The 26,277-nt window shown below is 46.4% G+C and overlaps 3 protein-coding genes across 15 annotated transcripts in view; 2 read left to right on the top strand and 1 right to left on the bottom strand.

The window, feature by feature from the left end:
- NDRG3 (NDRG family member 3) overlaps positions 1–1,727 on the top strand; it is a 60,034-nt gene extending 58,307 nt beyond the window's left edge. The window contains exon 14 of one of the 2 annotated variants that reach the window (XM_082326022.1): positions 228–1,727. In XM_082326022.1, coding sequence (XP_082182148.1) covers positions 228–406 — 179 coding nt within the window. In that variant the 3' untranslated portion in view covers positions 407–1,727. The remainder of the gene's footprint in view (positions 1–227) is intronic. The other variant, XM_082326021.1, reaches the window with a different exon arrangement.
- A 3,164-nt stretch (positions 1,728–4,891) lies between these two features.
- Positions 4,892–8,604, top strand: SLA2 (Src like adaptor 2). Of its 3 annotated transcripts, none has more exons than XM_082325657.1 (8): positions 4,892–5,150; positions 5,665–5,801; positions 5,916–6,015; positions 6,154–6,240; positions 6,532–6,635; positions 7,382–7,531; positions 7,702–7,828; positions 7,932–8,604. In XM_082325657.1, the coding sequence occupies exons 2-8, from the start codon at positions 5,714–5,716 to the stop codon at positions 8,080–8,082; spliced, it is 807 nt and encodes a 268-aa protein (XP_082181783.1). In that variant the 5' UTR covers positions 4,892–5,150; positions 5,665–5,713; the 3' UTR covers positions 8,083–8,604. The 3 variants fall into 3 exon arrangements, with proteins under 3 accessions (XP_082181783.1, XP_082181785.1, XP_082181784.1); XM_082325658.1 differs by lacking the exon at positions 4,892–5,150 and adding an exon at positions 5,455–5,524; XM_082325659.1 differs by lacking the exon at positions 6,154–6,240.
- A 3,931-nt stretch (positions 8,605–12,535) lies between these two features.
- Positions 12,536–26,277, bottom strand: part of PHF20 (PHD finger protein 20) — a 71,953-nt gene continuing 58,211 nt past the window's right edge. For all 10 annotated transcript variants that reach the window (XM_082326066.1, XM_082326068.1, XM_082326069.1 and 7 more), the window contains 5 exons: positions 24,287–24,386; positions 20,796–20,991; positions 17,497–17,896; positions 16,974–17,157; positions 12,536–15,319 (listed from right to left, as the gene is read on the bottom strand). In XM_082326066.1, the coding sequence (XP_082182192.1) occupies positions 15,177–15,319; positions 16,974–17,157; positions 17,497–17,896; positions 20,796–20,991; positions 24,287–24,386 (1,023 nt within the window). In that variant the 3' untranslated portion in view covers positions 12,536–15,176. The remainder of the gene's footprint in view (positions 15,320–16,973; positions 17,158–17,496; positions 17,897–20,795; positions 20,992–24,286; positions 24,387–26,277) is intronic.

Raw genomic sequence — 26,277 nt, 5'->3', positions numbered from 1 at the left:
TGCAAATGATCAGTGACACTTCTGGCATTTGCTTACCTCGGACCTTTTGAAATTGGGCCTTAAACATCTTGCTTTAGACATGCAAAGACTTAATTTTGGCAGTGAAGTTTTCTTCCTGAGGGTATAGCTCTTTTTGCACTTACCCAGTGACACGTATCTGAGTGACTGTGGTACTTGCTCTAGGAACTTCCTCCTTTTCTAAGTCCCATGCTTGTTCTCTCTTGCAGTGCCGGCAGCAAGTATGACCCGGCTGATGCGCTCCCGTACTCACTCGTCCTCTAGCGTGGGCTCTGGGGAGAGCATCCGCAGCCGGTCTCATACCAGCAACCATGGTGAAGGAAGTGCTGGAACCCCAGAAGGAATTGACCTCCAGGATGCACCTCAAACCATGGAAGTATCCTGTTAGGCAGGAGCCCCTCTTCTGGATTCAGACAACTCCACTCTCCCCCACTGAACCCACTCAGAATCTAGCGTTTCATCCAACATGGCATTAACTGTTCTCTCTAACTTGTGCATGCCCATCTGAGCTGCCACCTCCTTGGTAGTCTGTACTTGGCATTACTTTGGTCCTTTCTCTGTGCCCTTGGCATCAGAGCCTCTTTAAAACTCGTTAACATTCCGCGGTCCTAGTAAGTCACGTTACTGTACATGCTGATACCATCTCCTGTCTGTGCTGTATATCAATCCAGATGACAGCCGTTGTCTCCCCTGTTCATTTAAATATAATTTCTGTGGCTTTGTGAGGTTTAGAATTGCTTTCTAGTTGTGCTTCTGCTAAAGGACCCTTGTGGTGCAGTTGGTATGGCATCTGTGGGACATGGGAAAGCAAGACCATGGTGATGTGAAACTCCAGGCACTAGAGCAGGCGATGCCCTTTGGCAGAGCTGTGCCCGGAGTGCAGAACCCACCAGAAGGTCTTCATGTTCCCAGGACTCTTGGCATGCCAGGCAGTCAGGGGGAAAACAAATGGTCAGAAATACTGTCTTGGTCTCATCTCTGTATGTGTGTTAAGAAGGAGCAGAGCGATTTCTTACGTGAGCTTCCTGAAAGGGCAAAGCAATTAACAAGTAAACTTAACTAACCGAGGTGCACTATTAACCGAGTACAAGGGATTAAACTACAGCAGCCCTGGCTTCCAGACCACCTCTGCCGACCCTCTGCCTCTCCTGCAGAAGGGCCAGATGCAGTTAACACCTGGTCGCTATTCTGCCCTGGCACAGGTAAATCTTTAACATCAAGTAGGTTGTGAAATGGGCAGCAGCGCCCCTTGCCAGGTGGAGATCCAGAAATCTCCTGCACTGCCAGCTCTGCTTCCCACTGCTGCCCGCCCCAGGCAGCGTCCACACGGGGTATTAACCGAGGCTCAGGAAATACCAGTGAACGTAGATGACTGCCCGCAGGCGCACATTCCTGCCAGTCAGGTCAGAAGTGCGAGCAGTGAACGCGCCTCCCTGTAGGTACTATTTACTGTCTTTGTGGAATTCACAGTTCTGCTGCTGTTTTACATCTGGCCGGGTCACAGAGGGCGGGAGGCAAATGCCTGCTGCGTGCTAGGGTCTAGCTGTTAATGGGAGAAAAGGGATGAGGGGTCAGGCTACTACAGGTCTCGATAGATGAGCAAAACATCCTTTCTTAACTGTTGAGCAGTCCTGACTCACTGGGAGCCAGCTCCTCCGAGGGTCATGCTCATGTTCTGCTCCGTTTCAGGTAGGGAATGGGACTAGGAGGCTCTGCCTGAGGGGGACTTTGTACCAGTTATTAAATAAAGCTATAACTGAGTTTCATTGTTACCCTGTGTGCTCATGGTGTTTGTTTTGGCACGACCTGACACCCCTGCCAGTGTTCTCAGTTTTGGTGTCTCCTACCATGAGAGGCAAACTCTTTCTTCTTGGGAGAGGCGTCCCGGGCGGGAGCAGCGTGGTCAGGTGCCCCTGCGTCCCCTGAAAGAGGCTGTCTAAAGGCACTGGAGAGCTGGCTTCTGCAAAAATGCAAAAAGAAACTTCCAGCTTTGACAGAGTGGAGACTAAACGACAGGTTTGCTGCAAAACAGGCGTGCTGCTAAGAATTGCCTCCAAAGAAAGGCAGGCGCTAGGAGCTGCCTTCCCTTCCTCTGCACCAGTGTGTTTTACAGTTACAACACAAAGTTAACCTGTAAACCCTGTGACAAGGCTGTTGTCGTGACACGAAGAGGCAGAGGGCAGTTGAGAAGGCAGGGTGAGCTCTATTTGCACGTCTGCCCCTGCACCGCAGCCAGCTGCAGGTGGAGTGATGCACAGCAGCTGGTCGTTTAACATGAGCGTTTCTTCATCTTCTGCTTTTTAGATCCAGCTTTTGCTCTCAAGTTTCAGATGTCTGTCATCTTACTTTCACAGAAAGCTAGCTGGGAGTGAAGAGGGGTTAAACTGCTGGTCACAGATTAGACCTGGTCTTGCTGTCGTGCCCACAGGGTGGGCTCCTGCAGCCCCCTGCTTTGGGGAAGGTCTGCGTGGGAGAGGTCCTTGCAGGAAGTGAGACAAAGTGTTTTCATGAATCACAAACTGAATGAAAGGTGACAAATGGGAAAAATTGGCCAGTTGTATTAATGAGCAAGTAATGAAGTGACAACGTGATTAAATGAACAAAAATATAAGTTTGAGGCTATAGAAAACATGAGACTATCAAAGAGACCAGGCCTCCAGATGCCACGTGAAGTTCATTGCTGCCAAATGCAAGTGCTGGATGCAAAGCAACGTATGCAAGAGAAGAGCTGATGTACATGCAGCACTGTGCTTAATTGCCAGCTAACTACACTGATTCTTCCTCGAGTTCCCTTATGAAAATACAGCAACAGACCAGAAGAAAGGCAAACACAATATTAAAATGATGATGAAATGAGTTAGAGGAAATAATACCACAGCAGGGGTTGGTGCGAGCTTGCCGAGTGCTGTTTATGCTGATGTGGAGCAGGAGAGCTCAGAGCTACAGGCCGCCTGTGGACAAGGAACCCAGGAGAGTAAATAAATGAGATTTTAGCAATTTGGAAGGGAGGGGGTGATTGAGAGTTTTCTTGCAATGGTGGTTCATAGGCATAAGCAAGGCAAGATTTGTAGTGAGGGTTGTCATGTATTTTATTACCCCAAGGATAACTGGAAAAAGTAAACTTGTTTTCACATAAACAAGTGGTTTTCCTGGTAAAACTACAAAAACATCAAAGCTAAATACAGGTTGAGAAATGAGTGTAATAAAGGACAAAATGTTTCTTTGGGTGGCAAGAGCAAGAGCAAGACCTCAGGGGCTGCTTCCCCCCAGAACTCCATTATTTGAGCTTAACTCCTGAAACACCCTGCAGGGATGGGTGCTGTGGCTTGCTCTGCTTCGAGCCTCATCCCGCTCCGTTGTATCCGAGGTGCATAAGCCAGCATGTTACTGCTGCCCCGCCCGCTTGTGGCATGGGGCTGCCTGGGGGCATGGATCCTGTGGCCAAAACCTGTGGTTTCGCTTTTGCCAGCCCTGTGTGCCACGTTCCCACCCATGTATTATGCTACAGCCCCTTTGCCCAGCCCCACTGGCCAGGCTGGGGCTGGGGGTGACTGGAGCCCACATTTTATTCACCAGCACTAACCCAAGAAGGTGCTGGGCAGCACAGAGCTGGGCTCAGGGGAGCTGAGCCGCACTGGGGACAGGTCACGGCACACCAAGGGTTGTCCCTCACAACCCCAAGGACCCCAGCGGAGCTTTGCAACCTGTACCAGGAGCAAATAAATCTTATAAACTTAATATCAACACCTTGCAAGCCAGCAGTGGCCAAGCTGAGAACAGGGTCAGGAGGGCCTGAACCTCAATAGCCACGCAAGGCCCCAGTGGGTGGCTGCTTTTGTAAAAGCGCTTTTCTGTCTGCATTTCACACCATCATGGTGGTTTGCAACTGACCAGAAACTATCAAGGGCCCAGCATAAATAGCAGCAGGATGCTCAGCTGCAGCAGCGCAGCTGGGGCAGGAGGCGGCCAAGCAGCCAGCCCATGGCGGGGGCACTGCAGGAAGCGCAGGGGGACGGTGCCGCACAGCGGGGCCGTGAGCACCAGTGCGGTCTGGCCAGGCCCAGCCCAGGATGGCAGCACTGAAGCTGCTGAGAGCAAACCCCCAAGGCCTTTCCTCAGGGGGGGGCATTGGTGGTCCTGACCGCTGGGCAGGGGTTTGGTGGTGCGCTGGCTGAGCCAAACGGTGTTCGCTTTGAAAAGTGAAATAGCCACATGCATTTTTTTTGGAGTTGGGCAGAGGGACGTGCCATGCCAGGGCAGCAGCTGCTGGCACTTGGCTGGGTGGAGGCTGGTGCTGGATGGGAATTGGGATGAGGGTGTAGGGCTGGGGCTGAGGATGGGGAGGGGACAGCTGGGGCTGCTCCCACACATAACCCAGCCAGGCACTGGGCTTGGTAGTGCTGGGCACGGAGCAGAATCGTTCTGGGGAGGCACTGGCTGTGCAGCATCCCACCCACCGTGCCATGGCCAGCACCGCACACCGTCCCGAGGGCAGTGTGTGGCCCTGGTGCTGCGGGGAGCACCCTGAGACCACCCCCCCCCACCCCCACCCCCCCCACCCCCCGTGGTTTGTCCTGGCTGGGGACAGCACTTGTCCAGCTTCAACCTCTGAGCCCTGGTTGGCTCTGCTCCCGCGCTCATGTCCCTTCCGCTTACCCCTCCCCAAATCTCATGCGATGACCACTGTGCCTTGAGTGCCCTCAGGGGTTTTCTTAGGCCTTGTGCCCCGCCCCATACTGAGGTTCCCCCAAGGGGCAGAGCTGAGCAACCTGTTGGCTGAGTGAAAAAAAGAAAACCCTGCTCCACTGCACGCACATGTCACAGGAAACAGCAGCAGCCGCAGCCCCAGCACCGGCGCCTCGCACCCCTCACCGGCAGCGCTGCCAGAAGCAGCCCCGGCTCCAGCACCCAAAACCACCCAGCCCTAGAGCAGAGGAACAAGGGTGAACCAAGCGGGTGCTGCGAGGGCAGGGGTTGCCCTGCACGAGGGAGCCCCACCCTGTCAGAAGGAGCCCCTGCAACCTGGGTGCCCTGGGGACCCACTGCGCTGGAGCACCCCGCGGGGAAGAGCCCGGCCGATGCCTGCCTGGCCCTGACTTGTTCTGCACAATGGTGACAGCAGCGAGAGGCAGGTAAGTGGGATTCGTCCCCACGACCACCAAGGGCAGCAGTGAGTCTGGGTGGGCTCAGCCCGGCATCGGGGGGGCGTTGGGACAGGATGCCCCACACACCAGGGGACACTGGGCTGGGGCGGGATGGCAGCACCCAGAGGGTGAGCATGGCCAGTTGCTGCCCACCACGGGGATGTGGATGGGGGGGGGGGCCCAGCGGTGGCAGCGACTCCCCAGACACCCTCCGGGGGCAGGGAGGTGGTTTCCTCGAAGGGCTCCCCAGGGAGCTGCCTGCCAGGCTCAGCCCCAGCCAAGAGCCCTGCCCTGGCCCTGCCTTTCTCCGGAGCCACAGCGCTGGCATCACCCCGCAGCAATGCCCTGCCCCGAGGCACAGGGTGGGTGACTGCAACCCATGAGCTTGCATCCTGACACAGCCATGCCACGGGGCTTGTGGCTCTGCAGGGGGCCGACCCCCCCCCCACCCAGGGCCCACCATGCTGCTGGCACCGGGCCTGAGCCTCTACTTCCCCCCCAGCTGGCAGCAGCTGAGGCCAGGGGCCAGGGTCGCGTGCTGACCCCAAGGGATGGGGAGCCTGCCCAGCCGGGAGAAGCCACTCAGCATCCCGCCAGCGGTTGCCAACACCACGCAGCCCCCACTGCCCACAGAGGCAGGTAAGCGCCTGGCAACTGCCAGCTTGGCCAGCATCCCCGATGTGCACGGTCTTCCTGCCCCAGCTGGGGCTGGGTGGTGCCGGGGGAGCTCTGAGCCCCTCACCTTCCCCGCAGCCCCCAGTGGCTTCCTGGCCCTGGCCCTCTGCGACTTCCCCTCCGGCGCGGGGACGACCGCCATCCTGAGGATGGGGGAGCAGCTCCGCGTCCTCTCCGAGTAAGTCCCCGCATCGAGTGGCCACTCCCCACCAGCGTGCAGTCCATGGGGCCACGATGGTGGCACCTGTCCTGGGGGTCCCCTCCCTGCGCCCAGCAGCCTTGTTCCCTCAGGATGGCTCATCCCCCTTCCCCGCAGGGACGGGGAGTGGTGGCTGGTGGCATCTGAGGTGTCTGGCAAGGAGTGCCACGTCCCCAGCAGCTGTGTGGCCAAGGTCAGGCACAGGTAAATGCTGGGAAGAGTCTGTCCCAGGGTGGGCCCTGGGGGACACGGCCCCACCACAGAGAGCCTGGCCAACCCTGAGGCCAAGCCCTGGCCACCGCACCCGGACGTTCTGCCCCATTTCTCTCCTTGTGCCATGGAGCAGCACTGGGGCTCGGGGAAGCAGCACGGTGTGCCGGGGTGTCCCCAGGACATGTGCTGCTGCACCCCGAGCTGTCCTCTCTGCCCCGGCTGGGGCACTGGGTACCCCTGCGCAGCCAGGAGAGGCTCTGCCAGCACCTGCTGCCTGCGCAGGTGGCTGTACGAAGGTGTCAGCCGGCAGAAGGCAGAGGAACTGCTGCTCCGGCCGGGCAACCGCAGTGGGTCCTTCCTGATACGGGAGAGCCAGACCAGGCGAGGTGAGACCCCCTCAGGCCCCGTCTCCTGTACCCCCCTCCCAGCCATCCCCACTGCGGTGCCGAAGGCATGAGTGGGGCCCAGTGGGGTTGATCCTCCATTGCTCACACCTGGTGGCAACGGCCTGCCCCATGCGGTGGTTTCCTGGTGCCACTGGGCCCCGCTTCGTGCTGAGCCTCTGCCTCTGCCACAGGACCTCAAAAGAAAAAAAAAAACACCAGTAGGCTTCCTGCAGTTTTTGGTTAAGCAGAGAAGTGAAAAGGCTCAGCCTTTGAAATGAAACGGGGCCGCCATCATGATGAGGTGCCGAGGGGACCCCGCAAGGAGATCCTGCCAGGTGCCCCAGTGCACGTGGCTGATGCACCGGCACGGTGCTGCGTGGCCCCACGGCTGCCTGGGCACCGAGGGGGCCATGGGGCTGGAGCTGGCCCATCCCTGCACAGCACCTGAAAGTGGAGATGGGCACAGAGCCACAGCCCCTGATGCTGGTGCATGGGACATGGCAGACAGCTGCCTAAGGGCATCCCATGTCCCAGCACTCCCACATCCCCCAGTTTGGAGGTGCTCATGGCATGGGGCTGGCACAGGGATGCTCACAGCCACGCAGCCCCATGGGGAGAAGGGTGCTGCCAGCCACCCCCATGGGGCAATAAAATCCCTGCTGTGGGAGAGTGCAGGGCAGTGGGGCTGAGTGGGGTGGGTGCCCATGGCAGCCTGGCCACGTGCCCCTCGCCCCGTGCCCTGGCAGGCTGCTACTCGCTGTCGGTGCGCCGCAGCGAGCGTGCCTCCTGGGACTCGGTGACACACTACCGCATTCACCGCCTGGAGAACGGCTGGCTCTACATCTCGCCCCGGCTTACCTTCCCCAGCCTGCACGACCTGGTGGACCACTACTCCGGTAATGCCCCGCCAGGCCCCTGGCACCCCCAGTCTCTGTGCGTGGGGATGCCCTGTGCCCTGCAGGGAGGGAGGGGGGAAGTGGCAGCCGGTCCCCCACCTGCCTGGGTGCCTCCGTGGTTGGGGTGCGGGTGGAGGGCACCCTGCTGATGCTGCCGGCTCCCTGCCCAGAGTTTGGAGAGGGGCTGTGCTGCCCCCTCAGGGAGCCCTGTTCCATGGAAGGGGTGAGGGTGACCCCAGTCCCCGCCATGCCTGCTGTCGTGAAGAAGCCATCACTCGACTGGGACAAGATGGACAGGTAGGGAGGGCTGGGGAAGGGGCTAGGGCTCCCCTCACTGCCCCTGCCAGACGCTTGGAGGTCCGGGACCTGCCCGCTGACCACCCCGTCCGCCCTTGCACAGCTCCCTCCTGTTCTCGGAGACCGTGTCCTCGCCAGAGGAGGACTCTCCCATCAGCCTGGGCCTACGGGAAGCCATCAGCTCCTACCTCCTCCTGACAGAGACGGCCTCCCCCAAGCAGGGCCCCACAGGGAAGGGGGCAAAGAGCAGCTGAGGGCAGGGCCCCACTTGGCCACAGCCCCACAGGGGATGCCCAGCCCTCGTTAGAGCATTCGCCTGGCTCACTGATGCCATAGGAGCCAGGCACCCAGGGGCCATTACCCTGGATGTGGGACAGCTGAGACCAAGGTGGGGACAGGCAGGCACCGATGCTGGAGGAAACTGCCCAAGGCCCCATCCTTCCCAAAGCCAGGCCCTCTGAGATGTGATGTTTGAGCACCCTGAGCATCACCCAGCACCCACAGGAGGAGAAGGCAAAGGCTGTACACAGAAGGAGCCCTGCCTGGCCCACAGGCTGCAACGGGACCCTGCCACATCTGTGCTCCCACAGCAACAGGGAAATGGGATGCAAATACCCAACAAGCTGAAGCCTGGCCTGAAGGTGGGGAAACAGCCCAACCCCGTCAGACACCTCAAGCTCGTGCCCAAACTTTTCTGGGGTGGGGGTGTCCATGCAGGATGGCCTGTGTGCAGCAGCCACAGACCCTCATGCTCCCACCCACCTGTAACTCACCCCTCTGCTTGTTGGGACAGCAGAGCAGCAGCAGGGAGGAAACCAGCCTCTTACTGCACCCGAAGTAGCTGATTTTTAAACCCTTTAACAGATGGACTGTACTGGGTTTAAGGTCCAGAAAACAGGATCCTGCTGGACATGCAGCAGTAACCATTTACAGTATCTTAATTAAAGGGCATCTCTTTCACAGTTGAGAGTTTGTGATTAAATCGTGAACTGCCAGCTGCGACCACAGGGCAGGTTTCCACCCACCACAGCCTCAGGGGTTTTGCTCCTGCCGCGACCACCGCCCCGGCCCTGCTGCCAGCTTTCCCCAACCTGGGGCAACCCGACAGCTGCGGGTCAGGTCTGGTCCTTGGCCAACTCACTCACTAATGAGCCCTAGAGGTTTAAAAAACATTTTAACATCAGAACTGCTGTTTTAGGAGCAATGGGGAAAGAAATGGGTCCATGCCAGGACTAGTCCAACCTTGACCTAAGCTACACCTCTGGGCTAGAGGGGGCCTTAAAAGGAGCAGAAATATCCGAGACCAGCAATACCCTTGAGCCTTCACTTTCAACAGCCCCTTATCAGCAAAGCACAGCCTGGGGAAAGCGCCTGAAACTTCCTGTGTAGTGAGAACTGATGCAGAAGCAATTTCACTGCTTTGTGCCATCCCTTCCTTCCTTTCCTCTGCACCCAGAGGCTGGTGCAGCAGGACCCCCCCTTATCTGCAGGTTTCCTGCCTCTGACATGCTCGAATCTTCTCTTCATTTTCATGTCTGATGAGCTCGCTCTTGCAAACCCACCATCGCTTTCTCATTTCCTTCCACACAGCAGCCCAGAGCTTTACACCCCTGCTCAGCCATCAGCCTCGAGCCCAGGTGTCTGTCTTTTTGGCACAGGACACAGGTCAGGGTTCATCCCTCAGCCTTGACCTTGCCCCGCAGCCAGCTGAGCCTGCTGCTGTCACCCCTGGGGCCCCCGAGGCACCTCAGAGGGTTTTGCTTCCTTTATTTTTGCCATTAACCCACTTTGTGTGAATGAAGGCTGGCTCTTGGGCCTCCTTCCTCCACCTCCAACCCAGATCCAGGTTGTTGGATGCTTTTACACCACAGTGATGGCTCTACCTCAGCCTGGAGGCAGCCACAGTTAAGAAACCGCTTCTCTGGAGTTTGTATCCTGGTGACTGATAAGACGGGAAATACCTAGTTGGAAAGCTGATTTGAATCCCTCCTCAATGCCGACAGCCTCCGAGCCCTCCTCCTTCCAGCCCACAGCAGCTCTCTTTCCAGCCCCAAAAGCTCCTTTTTCTGGGCACACTTCGCTTGTGCTGGGAAGCATCTCCACAGGCCCCCCAGAACCGCAGGGCGGTGGCAGCCTGGGCAGCTGAGGCTGCTGCTGGGGGGGACCCCAGGGTGCCCAGCCCAGGGTGCTGCCATCCCCGCTCCCTGCCTCCCACTGCTAAACACTGCAGCCCCAGTTAACATCACAGGCGCGAAGCCAGATGCCAAGCCAGGTTTTTAACAGCTGGAAGAGGCAGAGAGCAGGTCCTGACATCTCCCAGCAGCAGCTCTCCCCCCAGACAGGGGAGGGCAGAGGCCAGGGCTGCAGGGGTGCTGTCCCAGGGAGCGCAGGACTGCGCTGTGAAGGGACAGAACAAGCCCTGAGGAGACCCACTGGTGCCAGGGCAGCAAAGGACCTGCCAGCTGCCTCAGCCAGCCAAGGGTGGGGAGCCATGGAGACCCAGCAGGGACAGGGGCAGCAGCCTGTCCTCACCAGAGGTGCTCCAAGTGCCCAGGATGCCCATGGGAAGAGGAGCTGCTCGGATGCTCTCTGCTGTGTGTCAGGGGCACACTGAGCTTGCGCTGTGGCCACTTCGGCCAGATCAGCCATGCTGTGGACAGCACTGACCTCCTCTGACAGCTTTGTCACCGACTTCCTCTGAAGTGGCAAGTACTTAGTGACATCCAGATGTGTAACCTTGCCATCTAAGCCTGTGCTCTGCCCCCTCACCCCCCTGAAACCAAACTGTTTGAGCATCTCTTTCACAAGACCAGCCACCAAGCATTTGCTGGGATCAAAGGGACTTCTGAAGGTATTTGGAAGAGCTGCAAAATAGCCGAAGTATCTCCAGCACCTTTGGACCTCTATTCAGAGGACACAGCCATTTCTGGAGCCTAGATTAAAGTGTGGCATTCGGCAAACCAGTACTCCAATTGACACATGAGGGTACAGAAATCCACCGCTTCACCACTGGGTCCTTGCCTTGGTGTCCCTTGCAACAGCATACATACTCAATCTGCATAACTTAAAACCACCACAGTCTGAAAGCTCCGGAGGTGCACACAACTCCTCCTCTTCTCCTCCTGAGCCCAGTGCACCCAACATCCCTGAACACGGGAAACAGGGCCCATGCCATCCTTAAAAACTTGGTGTGGGGCATTAACCAACAAGACCCTGTGCCATCATTCAGCCTTTGCTGACCAAACACCTCGATGGCACACAAGCACCACCAGCAGAAACACCCTGCAGGCAGAATATGAATTCCAGCTTTTTTGTTGTTTTGTTCTCAAGTTTTGCCGTCTGCATGTACGTTCTAATAGGGAAAAAAACCCATGGTATTTTCCGTTTTTAACTACTTGCCTATTTGAACATGGACTTCTTTTGGTTAGCTGTGGCAGGTATTAACAAGACAAGAGCTGTACATAGTTTTTCCCCTTCACAAGAGAGTTGCTATGCAGATACTGAAGGATTAGTGCTAAGATATGTAATACTCTTCTAAACAACTGTAATAGCTTGAGGTGCTCACCAACGCCATTGGAAAAAACAGACCAAGTATCAGTCATGAACACTTGCACAATCCAGTAAGTGCCAGTGCTGCAGCAGCAGGGATGATACTCTAGCATCAGACTGAGCATGAAGGAGCTCCACGGTCAGGACAATGATCGACAGTAGATCATGTAATTAGAAGACACGGTATTTTGGTCAAATAACAGTAAGAGTATTAAAATGGTTGTGTCAGATTTCTTAGGCTGAGGAACTTCAAGGTGAACAGGAATCTTGTTTTGAGAACGAAATTAGGAAGGGCAATCGGTTAGGACAAAGGAACAAACTTGTTTTCCTCCTACTGGGGAAACGGAGGCGAAGAGATGGAACCAGGAATACATCTGAAGGAAGACTGATGCCTGCCCTTGCCTTCAGGCCCTGTGCCAGGTACTTCCCTCTCCAGCACTTCCTAGCTTCTCCCCTTCCCATACCTATGCATTTTCTCTGTATGGACTGTTCAAATAAATCGGAAGCTCCTTCCTTTGCATTAATGCTAAAGCAGCGCTCCTTCACACAGCAAACGCCCAGCTTCTACACCAAGCTTGCTGCTGCTGCCCAGAAGTATCACAGCAGCTTTCAGGAGAACATCACAGGCGCAGCACCCACGTGCTGTTCCCTTCCAGCTCAACCCTCCCAAACCTACCTGAAACTCAACTGCTAACCCACTGCTACGTGGCCAAAAGACATTTCCACCCAAAAATTGTATAGAAATTACATATTTTTCTCTATGCAGTTTACACTGTACAGCTGATAGCGCTTGTCCTAATTCACCTGGTCTTCTATTCATTGAAACAGGAACAAAAATTAGGGTCAGATTACATATAGTAGGTCCTAATACATGTAATATATTAGGATTTGGGAACAAAATGTACAAGCTCCTCGCTAAAACAATATCCAACATAAAACAATATATATTTTACCTATTAAGAATACTTTTATGAGACAGATCTGGAAAACAATCATTTCCATACTTTAGAAACAGTTAAGATCTATATTCCTGTCAAACTACAGTACCTGCATTTCAATACCATGTGAAGAAAAAAGTACAAAATTATTTTATTGAATAATCATTAATTGAAACAAAGACTTTACTAAGACTTAACCAACAAAAACCTATTTATTTATTCCAAACACCAAGATACAGAAGTTTTCAAGTTTTGCAAATATTGCTCCAAAGCAAAATTCTATATACAGCGCCCTCAGTTCTAATAGTGCATAAACAAAGACAAATATACTTATGTATCCACAGTGCAATGTTTGCTCATTTCATCAAGGCTCCACGTTGCATTCACTTACCAGTGATTTAAAGAAATAAAAAAAGTGGCCTGTCAGACTGAACAGTTGGTCCAGACTAAGAAATAACAATGTGGAAACTTGCAAAAACGGGGACAAAAATGAATCCAGGCAAAGCACAATAAAGAATCTTTCCTGAACATGAGAAATGCTACTCTATTTTAAATAAATATTTTCAGTCTTTATCTGCAAGGGCTTCCCTAGCTCTACTAAAGGAAAACAAGTCTCCAGTATTTGCCATTGATTCACCCATCAGAACCGCCTTTTCTTCCAAATCTTAAGTACTGCCCTGAGCAAAAATAAACTGGCAAAGTAAAAACGTACAACGAACACACAAAAAACCAATTGTTTGGAAAGAAGTTCCACTCTGGAGTGAAAAGTCTGCTCAGGAATTTAACTGCTTTCACGCCCTCAAACTCTAAGCACAGCTGACTTGTTAACAACGCAGCTATGTTCTTCTTGAGAGATGCCCAGTCGGAGTGCTTGCTTTACACATTTCAACCAGGGAACACCTTTCTGGTCGATCTCACCTGAAAAAAACCCCAAAACCTTCACAGTTGTCTGGGGTGTTCCTTCTGACGCTGTTCTGGTTGTCTGGTTACTGCCGCCTGTTCTAGAGCTATGCAGTATACACGAGTTCAGGTGTCACTAACAGGAATGAGACAAGGTATAAGCACTGGTCTCATCTTCAGAGAGAGAAGTGATTCTTAAATATCATGTAACTTTTATTCTAACTGTGTTACAGAAAAATAAGTTTATTTTTCTGCTGTACATATACTGTATTCACTATATACCAACTAGTACTATAAAACCGTGAGACAAATTATTCCCTGAAATGAGTCTTGGCACAAAAGCCTTAGTTACTACCTAGAGTAGCCTAATTATTTTGTTTTCTGAAGGAAATAAAATATTCACTGTGTAGATACCCTTAACTCCTACAATAATATTGGATATTTCAAGTTTACATTATTCTTTGCAGTATACAAACATTACAGACTCATATCCAAAATTAGTAATTTGTACAGTTATGGGCCTTTCAATTACAACTGTGCTTAAATTTTACCCTTTGGTGGTACCATTACACACAATAAAATCAAGGTAACAAATCCAGCTTTTTAAGGACACCCTCTCGCTGCTAAAACAGCTTACCATTTTCCACAGTGAACTTAACTCAGCAATATTTGGGAAGGACAACTAAAGTCAGAGCTGTTATTTATGGAGCTATGATCTGCAGCTTAAAGACTTTTAACATCTCAAATACTTACAATACACCCACATTTCAAAAGGTACTGTATCATGTGACTTGAACATAAGCAGCATTTTCACCTTGTTCTCACAAAGTAATACAAACCAGAAAATTAAAACTTAAGGTATAAAAAGGGACTTTGTGAACATACACCGTTTAAGGTAACCCACTCACTGTCTGCGAGGACAGTACCTCATGCATAGATCTTGAGGCTTTATTTACACAAATATAAAATAAACTGATTCCCAAAACCACACATTCATAGAGTAAGTCTTTACAATGAACACGTTCAGAGTATTGAAAAAAGTCTACATTTCAAAATGTAACTGGAATGGCAATTATTAACAAATGGGTAGAAAACTACGTAACGTCCATTACAGACCTTGTTGAAGTCTGGAACTCTGAGCGCATCTCCAGTCTTTCCACAGCGGCATTTCATCCTGCCACAACAAGGGTGTCCCACTAGCACTGCTTCAGGAGGCACAGTATGACCATGTGTAAGAGCTCAAGAACGCACATAAACACCACGTTCATGCGTTTCCCCAGTACCAAGTCATGTGATAGTGACAGGATAAATATGGAAAACAATCATTTATTCTGAAAATAAGTGCAATCCACCTGTGACCTTCTGCTACATTATTTAACGTAATAGAAGTGGGGTTTAGGCCACTGTTACTCGCAAACCTCCATGTAACAGTTTATAGTTAGAGCTGGACATTCATACTTACTAAGTCTGAAAACTGTTATAACATTTCCTAATGATTAAATACTGTGTGCTATTATGCATAAACCGGAAGGAATAAAACATGACACAAGTCACTTAAACTATGCAAAGTTATTTACAACCTCTGTCAACGAAACGTTTTTGGCTCTTAGAACTCTGTTCTTCAGTGGCACAATTTTTAGTCAATTTAATTATGAAAAAGTCTACCCTTTCAATGAGCAACTTGTAAGGAGTGAAAACTTAAGTATAATTTATCAACCAACACCCAACCTCTGAAGACAGTATGGACCTCTTCCATATCGTTTTAATTGCCTAATAAACCCAAAATTATGATGAGATAAAATAACCTTTTTGCTGTTCTTTGAACAGCACTTCTTCACAAATCCCTGAAGTCACTCTGCATCACATGCAACCAGCATGCTAATTTTGTTTAAATATACAGAGCTGTTGACATCAGATGCTCCAACTTCGCACTCAATAACAGTCTCCAAGATTTTCTAGTCTCACGTTGAGCAGCAAAGTGCGATCTGTTGCACTTTGCCTAGGTCCGTTATAAGCTGCTTTATACAATGTTTGAGTTGTGGGAGTCGAGCTAGGGGTTCTGGTGGTTCCAGCTCTCCTGTATAATCCAGCCAACTCTCCAAAACTGCAAAGAAAAACAAAGCTGTCACTATTCCAGTTCTCAACAAAGAGACCACCTTAAGTCACAAACAGGAATTCTTTAAATCTTTTGTGAATCTTGAGAGCAGTGGACAGTATTTTTAACACACAGTATTTGAGAAATCAGAAAACCAGGCTCCTCACACCAATCTTTACAGGAAAAAAAGCAGATGATCCTAGGAGAAAGCAGGGAAGGAAGACTCAGGCCTAGATATTGTGAAATCTAGTGCTAAACTTCCTCTGATCTGTATCAATTCCAGAGCAAGGACACTGCGTTACAGGAAGTTTATACCATCAGAATACCTTTAAGATCAGCATTAAATGCAGCTACACAGTATTTTCATTGAAGATCCTAAAAGGACAGAACTATGCTAATGGAAGAAGTTTGTCGTCAATATGGAATACAATTAGCCAAGACAGAAACAACTGGGTAGCAGAAAGCAGGGATGAAATCCAAGAGCACAAACCGCAGAGTACTGCACAAAGAAAATAAATTCCTCCTCTAAAGCTTCTCAGCAAGAAACAAGGACTAGATATACTACTGACCAAAGACAACTCAGGCGACAGTGTAATACGACCACGAGAAAGGTGGTCACATTGAACTATGACGAGTTCAGGGGATGGGACAGCATCACGGAAGGAGACAAAACTTGAAGACAGAATACATCTGCCAAAAGAACAAGCAGTGGCCACTGCCACTAACTAGATTACAGGCTAGATTAACCGAAAGGCAATATTTGCCAGAGAACTAGTGGGCATTACGCAACTATTGACACATCCAGCCTTGAAACAAGAAAATTCCTGATCAGCGTAGCAATGCTCTGAGCAGCCCTCCAGCTCAGCAGCAGATACAAAAAGCCTGACTTCATAAATGGAAATAGGCATTAAGATTACAGGCCTGATTTATCTTCACTGCCTGAAATATTCCTTCAGTTGTTCAACTTTTCAGTACCTTACTAACTACAAAGAGAGGACTCTTACTTTGGCAAAGGTTAGATTCCCAATACTCTTGCAAGAAAAGCTGCTGCTGTAACTACTATACAACCAACGGTCAGACTTAAAGAAAAATAACTTTCCTGGATTGTTTAATGTAACACAAAGGGTTCAGAAGTTTTCCATTACTAGGAAAACAAATTTCAAGAGACATTTAAGTAAAGAATTTGGAAGAGACAGGAAAAGGTAAGAGCCTTGTGCACCAAAGAGGCCACCTTAGGCTGAAACAAAAAACACAGGCCAAAAAAAAAAAAAAAAAAAAGCTGAAGCAGCCAGCAAGTCCCTGAAGAACAGAGAAGTTCAGATATACAAAAGAGCTACGGAAAATGACAAAAACCTGAAAGCAAAAAGACATGGAAGATATTCCCCTATACCATCTGATGCAAGTATTTAGAGTTGATCTAACTAGAACTTTTTCTATAAAATTCTCCTCAGTTTTAATTTTACCTTTGTTTTAAAATCCGCATTCCTAACATCAGCAGCATGTCTATTTTCTATTAGTAAATGTAAATCTGTAAATTAGTAAATCTGACAAAGCAACACTCATCTCTTTGAAGGTGTGCAGAAGTAAAATTCAAGTTAACGTGTTTTGAACAGGTAGTTCAGTTAAATACAGTCAATTTTTGAAACAGAAAAATGTTACCTACCATCTAGCTCCTTCTCAATGAAATCCATTCTATGTATGACTTCATCTTGCAGAGATTCCACATGAGCTAAAAGATTAAGCTGCCACTGCAGCTGTGAGTTCACAACTCCGTCTTTGTCTTTTTCCAGCAATTTCATTTCAATAGCCTCCTCTGGAGAGACTTTCTTAGAGACAGACTCTCTTACCTAGCAGAAATACATACATTAATATTTATTACAGTGAAATAGAATTGATAAGCCAGACTGTCTGGGTCCTTACAGTTACCCAAGCTAATTGCTCAACTAATCTTAGTCTAGTGGAGGATAGAGACACACAGAGAAGAGATCACACAAAAATATTAAGGCAGTTTCGGCAAGAGGATCTAAATACAGACATTTTAATTCGTACTGGCAACTTACATTTAACAGTATAGGAAAAAACTAAACACAATTAAACAAACTAAATACTATTAAAAAGGGTTGAGTTTTGCACTTTGCCAGGCAAACACATCCTCTATGCAGAGAGGGCTGCTTTAATACAAATACCTTAGAGTAATTGTGTTTGGATTCATTTTCCATCTTGCATATTTCTCGGTCCAGATTCCAGCCAAATCTCTCTGACAGGGCATCATCCCCATTTTCCCTTATTCTATTTACTCCATCATCCATGGCTGAACCTCTTGTTTCCACAACCAATCTCTGCTCTATCGCAGGGTAGTAGGCCCGAGGCTTCTGGTAACAGTGTTCACTTGTAATGTAAGATTCCTCCACAGAAGGAACGGTTGTGGGTTTCTCAACTGTCCCATTCCAAGTTCTATAACTTGCCATCTCCTCCTTGCAACAGTTTTCCTCAATGTGAATGATGTGTTTTGTATGAATTTTTTCATCCACTGTAATGTGCTTCCATGGATGGCACCAAAGCTTTAGGTCAGGATGTTCTTTATTTCTGTTCAAACATAAAAGAGGTAAAACACCCACCAAATTTAAACTTCAAAGTGACTGAGCAAACTATTCTATTACATAAAGAAATTAAGTAAGAATATTTGAAGTACTACATGCTTTAGTCATCATAATCAGTAAAAAATACGCAAATATTCTGAAATAATACAATTTCACTGACCTCAATTGTGTATCTTCCTACAATGTTCTGCTAGGTTCACTATTTTCATTTCTATAACATGGCACATAAGCCAAGTGTTGGCATTAAGAAAAAAACTGAAGAATAAGTTCCAAACAGATATATACAACTTTTCACCAATGTTGCCCTTGAAGGAGCATTTTGCTTCAGTATTTGCAATTTATTAACAGCATAAACTCATTTTCACTGGGATATTTTTAGTGGTATTTTAAACAGGTAAGTCAAGTACACTGAAGCTAAGTTTTTAACAATTTTAAACACCAGTAAAACAAAAAGACCCCCTCAAACCACTCAGTATCAAACTTTAGCCTGTAGTTCCCCAAAATAAACTTTAAAATTCAATCCACTGATCTTTTATTACCCTCTAATAACAACAACAACAACTGGGGACATGGGGGGGTGGTGGTGGTGAACTTTATTATTCTCTTTAAAACTTTAACTTTCCTTTAAATCCCAAGATGCTGAGCAAACTCTGCTGCCTGCTACACCAACATGCCACAGGCCCCCCACCTGCTTCTTATAAAAATTCTGATTTTAATTGTTTTCAAATTGACTAATACATTATTTATTCCAGCAGCAGGGACAACTATAGGTATCAGATTCTTACACGGATATAAAAAACAAACAAACAAAGTAATTTAGAGTGAGCATTGTAACTGAGACTGTTCTTCCACATGTCTGTCAGGCATTAAAACAGCAGTAAAAAGGAGAGCAAAGCAGAATCAATCTGCTTATCTTCAAAGGGTAGGCAGCTTAGCTGCTACAGGCTGCAAGAATGCAGCAGAAGCAAATCCTGACCCTAAAGCACCTGCATTCAGCTGCACAGAAAGGAGGGGGTCTGCCCCAAAACCCCACTCTGTGCTTCCTTGCAAACAAAGGCAGATGGAATTACTCCATTAAGCTGATCCAGCTTTTCCAGCTGTTAGCCAAACCACTCATCAAAACATGCTCATTTTACTTCCAAAGTAACTGCTTTCTAATCCGTTCTACAGTAGCTAAGGTTTCTTCAGTGTCTATCAGAGGAAACTACACTTAGTACAACTGCCAAGGACTTGCTCAGACCACTTTATACAAGCGCCTCTACCTCCACGGACTGCATGTCTATGATATCCTTGGTGAGCAATCCTGAAGGCACACCTAGAAAAGTGAAAGCCAAGTGTTCATTTACCAAAGCTTTCTATTCCACTCCATTGATATTCTACACCTAAAGGCACTATTTTGGTCAGCAAAGAGCAAGGGATAACTTTACAGAAGACAGAAAATTGAAATATTATGGACCAGCTACATAAGGATGAAAATTTGCATGCTTAATACTTGGACAACCTTTTAACTATTGCCTTCGGAAGGCTGGCTCTCCCTCCCATTACACCGAAGCTGTCAAAGTCACCTCTGATCCTTTGCCATCTCCTTGAAATCCTGAGCAACGCTCTCCTAATAATTTCAGGCAGCTGTGAAATCATCTCCTCTCCCCTAGATGGTAGATCTGCACCAACAATATAATCATTCTTCTAATTCATCGATTTTTAAAATCCTTTCTGATTTATGTAATGATAAAGAAAACAAGGGCTATAGCTTTTAACAAGATGGTCCTAACAGGACCACACCTCATCTTCAATTAAACCAGGTCATCACACCAACTTCAGGATGGGAAAGAAAAGACTGTACCAAGCATTGCATACTTGCCCAGCGCTCCATACCTTAGTGCTATGCGAATCTCAATTTACTCTACAACTAAAAAGTCACGATTTAAAGTCTTGCTAGAAAAGGCCTAAGGAGTGGTCTTTTTGGAATATTTATGTTCCACCCTCTCCAAAGAGGAAAGAGGTTATTTACAGACCTGACTAAATGATACCATAATGGAAAAACAAAACCTTATGTTAAAATTGCTACTCTCTTGCTTTAAGCATTATTCCATTGTTTAAGCATTTCAGGTACTGCCAGTGGCCCTACTGCATCACCACAAATTAAATTTAAGGGAAAAAGTTCTAAAGAACACTGGAAACACTAAAAGCTTTGCTTTCCAAATAGCTGCTGCTATGCAATTCATCAACTAATAAATTACAAATATGGAATTATATCAATTTTAAACTGCTGGATTTGAGTTAGAAAAAGATCTTTTTCAGTCATGAGAACCCAAGGATGACTTTAAACAGGAAAGGATACACAAAACTTGATTTCTACAGTGATTACAGAATGTGTTATTTTTTCATATATATCTGTAATAATCTTTGCATAGAAATAGACTGCTATAGGTTGCTGAAGGTGCAACTGCTCTCCCACTACAAAAGAGCAACACATTATGCCAAACAAAAAGATCTGATTTCTGCTGGAAAAGCTATGATTTAGAATTACTGGAATGCAGAAGGCAAGTGTTATAAGGATGCTGCCATAGGTTATAGGCCTATCCCCTTCTTGCTACTTAAATCTATTTAGGTGCTTTAGGAGAAGCTGTTGTTATTAGTTTTCTCCCTCTTTCCTTCATACTTTCCCAACTTTTCTATACACATAGTCAATTTACACTCCTCAACACACTTAAGTAGTTTTTAAACAGCCAAGTCCTTTTCCAAGATCATGTTAGCAATTCAAACTATGTTGTTATATATCCACAAAGCAGCACAAAATAAGTCTGAATTTCTGGTTATTTTTCTACTATTTGAGATCTAATTCACATTGAGAACATGCCGACTGATACTTAAATACTGCTTACTGTAATATGCTCATCTTCAGCTGCAGTCCATGCAGTACTTCTATCACTCTCTGTACATCGCCAAGAAGTTGGTGAGTGGCTACTATCTTCTTGGCATTCTGGTGGGAGTAATTTTCTTCCAAAAATGCTAAGCCATGCATGTGACCATTACTTAACCACTCCTTCTCATACCAGTACTTTAAGCTGGACCTCTGACCTAAAGCAACAGTAATGAGTGTGTTAAAATGAAGCATTAACTATGGCATGTTAACATTACTGGTAGTAATTCTGATTATCTCAAAGTCTTGCAAGAGCTTATTTTTCTTATCAACAGTACCAATAAAGATCCTACAATAGCAGACAAAACCCTGAAGACATGAAGAACTTGTGAAGTGAGATAACCTCAGTCAAAAACCCCTGCCCAACTGTAAAAGCATTCAGACCCCAAATTCCATCGAAGGACATCCACAACAGGTAATTGCAGCTGATGCACAGAGAAAAGTGTATTTTTAGCAGGGTATCACACTGTCTAGTAACCATGGTTATAACTAAAGCTACAGTTTGAATACAGCTCTAGGCAGACAGAAAAATGCAGCAAAAGGCAGTGAACTTCCCTTCTCCAGTGGTCTCACTTAAGCATCATACATGTATTAGTACAGCCATTCAAAAGTAAATTTTAAGGGAATCAATGACGAGATTCTGATGGATAACCTGCCTAAATCAGGCTATTAATAATGCTAATTCTAGCTTAAGAGGTTGGAATATCAACAACAGCTGAAATGAAATTATGTTAAACGTGATAAATGCATCAGTAAAAGTAACTTAAGCAGCCAAGCAAAATGGTATTAGCAGGAAAGAGAGGAACTTGAGATGCTTGCTAAACTGCAAAAACACAAACAAAAAATCCAAGCCAAAAACCCAACAAAAGCCCACGCACCCCCTGTAAAATGTATTGTTACAACAGATGTTCTCAGAAGACAGCTCAGCACCCTGAGAAACACCACATAATTCACGGGCCTATATACAGCCCAGTCAGTGAACCTACAAAATCAGAGATAATATTGGAGTGCAGAATCAGCACGATATTCACAAAAAAGCCTCCAATATAAGCAGGTTAATATTGACTAGAAGTTTCAGCAGTTAAGGAGAAGCTAAAAAAAAAGTTACTGGGCAGCAGAGTAAGAACAAGGGATTGCACTACATACATGTTAGGTAGCGTTGCAGCCCATGCTATTAACTTTGACACAATAAAGCAAAATAGCTCTGTGGAAATTGTACCGAGAACGAGCAGAACTCGGTCACACGCTTCTGGATGGCAGAATGGCAGCAAAATGTTTTTTATATCATGCCCTGTATGAACACCCGTAGACATAAAGGACACTTTCAAACTTAAATTCAATACTAACACTTTGCCTCAGTAAAGGAGTAAAAGGAAACGAGCGTGCTTGTAAGCACACTCAGCCACTGGGCTGCACAGGACTATACTCAATGTTTTGAGGCAAGACCTCCAAAAACTCTCACACAGAAACCAACACAGGGAAGAATGAATTTTCAAGGTTATAGCATAGATGCTGTATCAAGGAAAAGATCTTCTAGGTATGGCCAGAACCACTTTGGAGACATTCCTGACATACCTGTATTAACCCCAGGCATCTATTTTTGTGTTAGAGAAGCTATCATCTGTGACAGAACACAAAGTTCAGTCCACAAGAATAAAATCGTGAATTTTAGAACTCCATGGTCATCTTAACACCACTGAGATTATCCAACTGAAGCCCATCCATGGCATTGTTTACTTAGCAGTGCACTCAGAGACAAGAAGTGCTCTTTTTCGAGGTGTATAAGCTTAAGAGAAGACACAACACAATATCCAACAACATATGCTCTCTATGGCTTGAATGAATCTGTCACATCATAAACATCTTGATAATGTTTAAGCAAGGGCAAATGTTGACACATCTCTTAAAAATCCCACTTGGCTCGAAAAAACTGTCTAAAATGACAGTTGGTACAGTTTTTCAGCATAATTACACTAAACTTGCTTTTATTTCCAGTAATGTGAATGGCGCTGTTTTAAGTCCCAGCACTAAACTAGGGAAAACTCCTAAATAAGAGTTTGCTGAATGGCCATGCCCAGTTTTAAAAGCAACTTCTTTGCAGATTCATAAAGCCTATTTAGCTCATTTCAAGTCAGCCGCAGATTCACTGAAATTGAGAAGCCACTTTTGCAGTCAAAATTTGGATATGTTTTCCTTTTACCTACAGAGGTAAAAACTAAGCCCAAATAAAAAAAAAAAAAAATGTAAGCTTCAGGATCTTCAAAGCAATAGTTAATAAAAGTGATTAAACTAATGAAGCAAATGAAGTGTTAGTTGTAACCAGTTTTTATCAAAAAGCATTCTGATAAAGTTTCTTACTAAATACAAATAGTTCAAGCGTGATGGCACAACTTCAGTTTGCATGTGCACTTCAGTTAACTTTAAAACTAACTCAAATTGACACAAATCAAAGCAAAATATCTTGAAAATAGAGAATTAAAATCCCAGATGCAAGATACTGTAAAAACACCCCTTAAATATATGTTAGATTATTTTTACTACTTAGATAACCAAATGTAAGCATAGCAGGTCTTCCTTGCTATGACTACAAACAACTTTAGTATACAAACTACACAAATCAATGAGTTAAGCTACCAAAGACCTGGTAGTTTTAAACAGCCAAAAAAAGCAGAGATCACAATCCAAGTATGTATATAAACCAAAAAGGTCTTGTGATTACACAGAGATCCCATTTTCTCATAATTTATGAGCGTGGACTCAAGCCCGAACCTCATCCGTTTCCACATTCAGCAAGGCTTTGTAATTCATAGAGTAGGGAGTCAGAAAAGATCCACGTAAGTGTAATTTTACCTGCTGCATAATATGGACTAAGACATTTTAAAATACATAGTTAGGAATAGAGAACATATCGCTTAATCAACTCTGACTGCATTACCAAAGATAATTTATATTTGAATTTATATTTGTATTTATATACGTGGATTGCAAGTGCCTTTCCATAACAAGCACTAGCACATTGCAGCTGTTGAGAACCAGTGAGCCTCTTGCTGACTTATTTTAAAGAACGCGTGAGCCTGGTCTTGTTGGAGGAAAGCTGCAGTCACATCCCATAAGATGTGCCCATGGGGAGTCTTTGCTTAAGTTTCCCCAAGTGCTTCTAAATTCATTTTCCATAGCCAGACAGTACAATCCTTATTACTGGCAAATATGTAACAGACGGTCATCACAGTTAAAACATTCATTTCTATTCCTGTCCAGCTGTAATTCCACAATATTGACTCATGTACATTCACATAAATTAAAATTTCTGTATCTATAACTCAAGTCAATTACCTATAATGACAGGCACAGCTAGGGGAGCAAAAAGAGTTGTTTAATCTTTGCAATAGATATATATAAACTAATAAAGTTACTACATATGTAAGAAGGCTCTGTAACCTTAAATTTCTGTACCTGGAGGATCTTGGCAAATATAGCAGGTATATTTCTCAGGTACATTATCTTCCAGTAAACCCATACAGACTCCATGCTGCCAGCACAGACACTCTTCACACTGTTTAAAGTCAAGAAGTGCACATCAACAGAAATGAAGCCTCCAGGAGCTCAATAAGATTACCTCAATTAAGAGGCACATCATCTATACATTTTAAGACCAAGAGGTGTATTAATACCCACCCCCCTCTTCCAGCTACAAGCAAATACATTAAAGAAGCAGACTACAATACAATTTGAACCCTTCCCACACATTTTTCACATGGATTTCTGGAGAATGACAACAATTACAAAGTAGAAGCAGAGATCCTGAAAGGTGCAAAAAAATGTTCCCTTTGGGGATGAAAAATCTTTCACGAGATGCATGCACACATAATCAGAACAGAAAACAGTATGTAATCAAGCTTTCTTTAGCAAAATATATCAAGTTTTTGGAATTAAAAGGTTTCCCCCTCAAACAGTAAATCACATTCAATTATAAAATCCAAGGGATATTTATGTCACATATAGAACTAGGCAATATTATGTTTTACTGATACTTGTATCTCTAACACTTGTACCTATTTCAAAGGTAGCTCTACTAATATAAAACTAAAGTGCAGATGCAGTTGTACTAGCTTTAAAAACTTGACCTCCTTCCAAGTGTGAGCAATCATATTGGCAAAGACTGAATATAATTTGGCTCTACTTTTTAAGCACAGTTATGCTATTTAAAATGCAATGACTGTACTTAAAGCCATACAGTTTTAGAGCAGGAAAAACTATATCCACTTGTTCGGTGTCAGTCACTGTCCCCCACCCACACTTTAACAAGCAGACAAAACTGCAACTGTAGCCTAAAGACCACTGAAACCTAGGACAAAACCCCACATAAGAATATTAAGTCAATTTTGATTTGAAACTGTGGTGTCAGTTCAGAATTACTATTTCCACAAGCAGTGAGACAACAGATCATAACCTTTATTTCTTGGAGCAGAAGCCAAAAGCTTAATGCAGAGATCTCGTCAATATTGGTACTTTTCAAAACGAGCTAAACCAAACACAAACAGCAACTGCAAGCAATCTTTGATGCTGCTCCTCACTGACCTACACAGATGCCAACTTGATAAACATCTTGTCTGTGTTGAACTCCACTTATACCACTTTTATTAATGCTCTTATCTGCTGCCTTTCCTCAAGCTAGGAGAGACAGAAAGGGACCACCAGTTTTTGAATAAGTCATTGCATTAAATTAGCGGTCTAGGTGTTGAGGAAATGGAAGCACTGGGAATGGGGAATGTAAAAGGTTAGAGAGAAACAGATTTCTGAAAGATGGGACTAACAATGTTTTGCCTTACAAAATGGGTAAACAGTCCTAAAGCAATACAGAGATGGTTTCAAAAAAGGCTAAGACCATCCTCCGTTCACAAAGATGATTAGCAGGAGCCAGAAAAAGGTGTTCTAAAAGGAAGAAAACAGATTAAGAAAAAGAGACTGCATGCTAAAAATAAGAAGGGAGCTCCTGGACCTAGTTACGCTTGCATCCTATAAATCATGCCATATGGCACAGAGCTACACTCAGTGATTTTTTCCAAGCAAATTTGCCCAGAACTCTAATGAAGCATCCCAACTTTTTTTATTTTACTCAACTTGTATTTAAATATCCACCCCATCAGGGCACAGGTCCTTCCTTTTATCTGCATGTTCTACTTCACTGCTTGGCTGGCCAAGCTACAGGTTATTGCTCTGGACACATGCTACACAGAAGCTACCCCCTGCCCAGGCAGTAGTAGTAAGGAGATTTTGAAGGGGAAAAACATGCAGAGTTGTGCAATAATATTTAAATCGAAGTTCAGTTGCAAAAGAAATAACCAAACCCAATAGACATGTATTTAAAGCGGCTTTTCATCTACCAGAACAAAAAAAATCCCCAGTCCATTTACATCCATCACCTCCAAGGCCACCAAATCCAG

The sequence above is a fragment of the Platalea leucorodia genome (assembly GCF_965183815.1).
Source record: "Platalea leucorodia genome assembly, chromosome: 13".
Classification (NCBI taxonomy): domain Eukaryota; kingdom Metazoa; phylum Chordata; class Aves; order Pelecaniformes; family Threskiornithidae; genus Platalea; species Platalea leucorodia.
This window is presented reverse-complemented; position numbering and strand designations above follow the sequence as displayed.

Coding starts and splice junctions, on each gene's coding strand:
- SLA2 (XM_082325657.1), top strand. CDS start 5,714: ATGGGGAGCCTGCCCAGCCGGGAGAAGCCACTCAGCATCCCGCCAGCG. Junction 5,802..5,915: donor CCCACTGCCCACAGAGGCAG/GTAAGCGCCTGG, acceptor CCTTCCCCGCAG/CCCCCAGTGGCTTCCTGGCC. Junction 6,016..6,153: donor CAGCTCCGCGTCCTCTCCGA/GTAAGTCCCCGC, acceptor CCTTCCCCGCAG/GGACGGGGAGTGGTGGCTGG.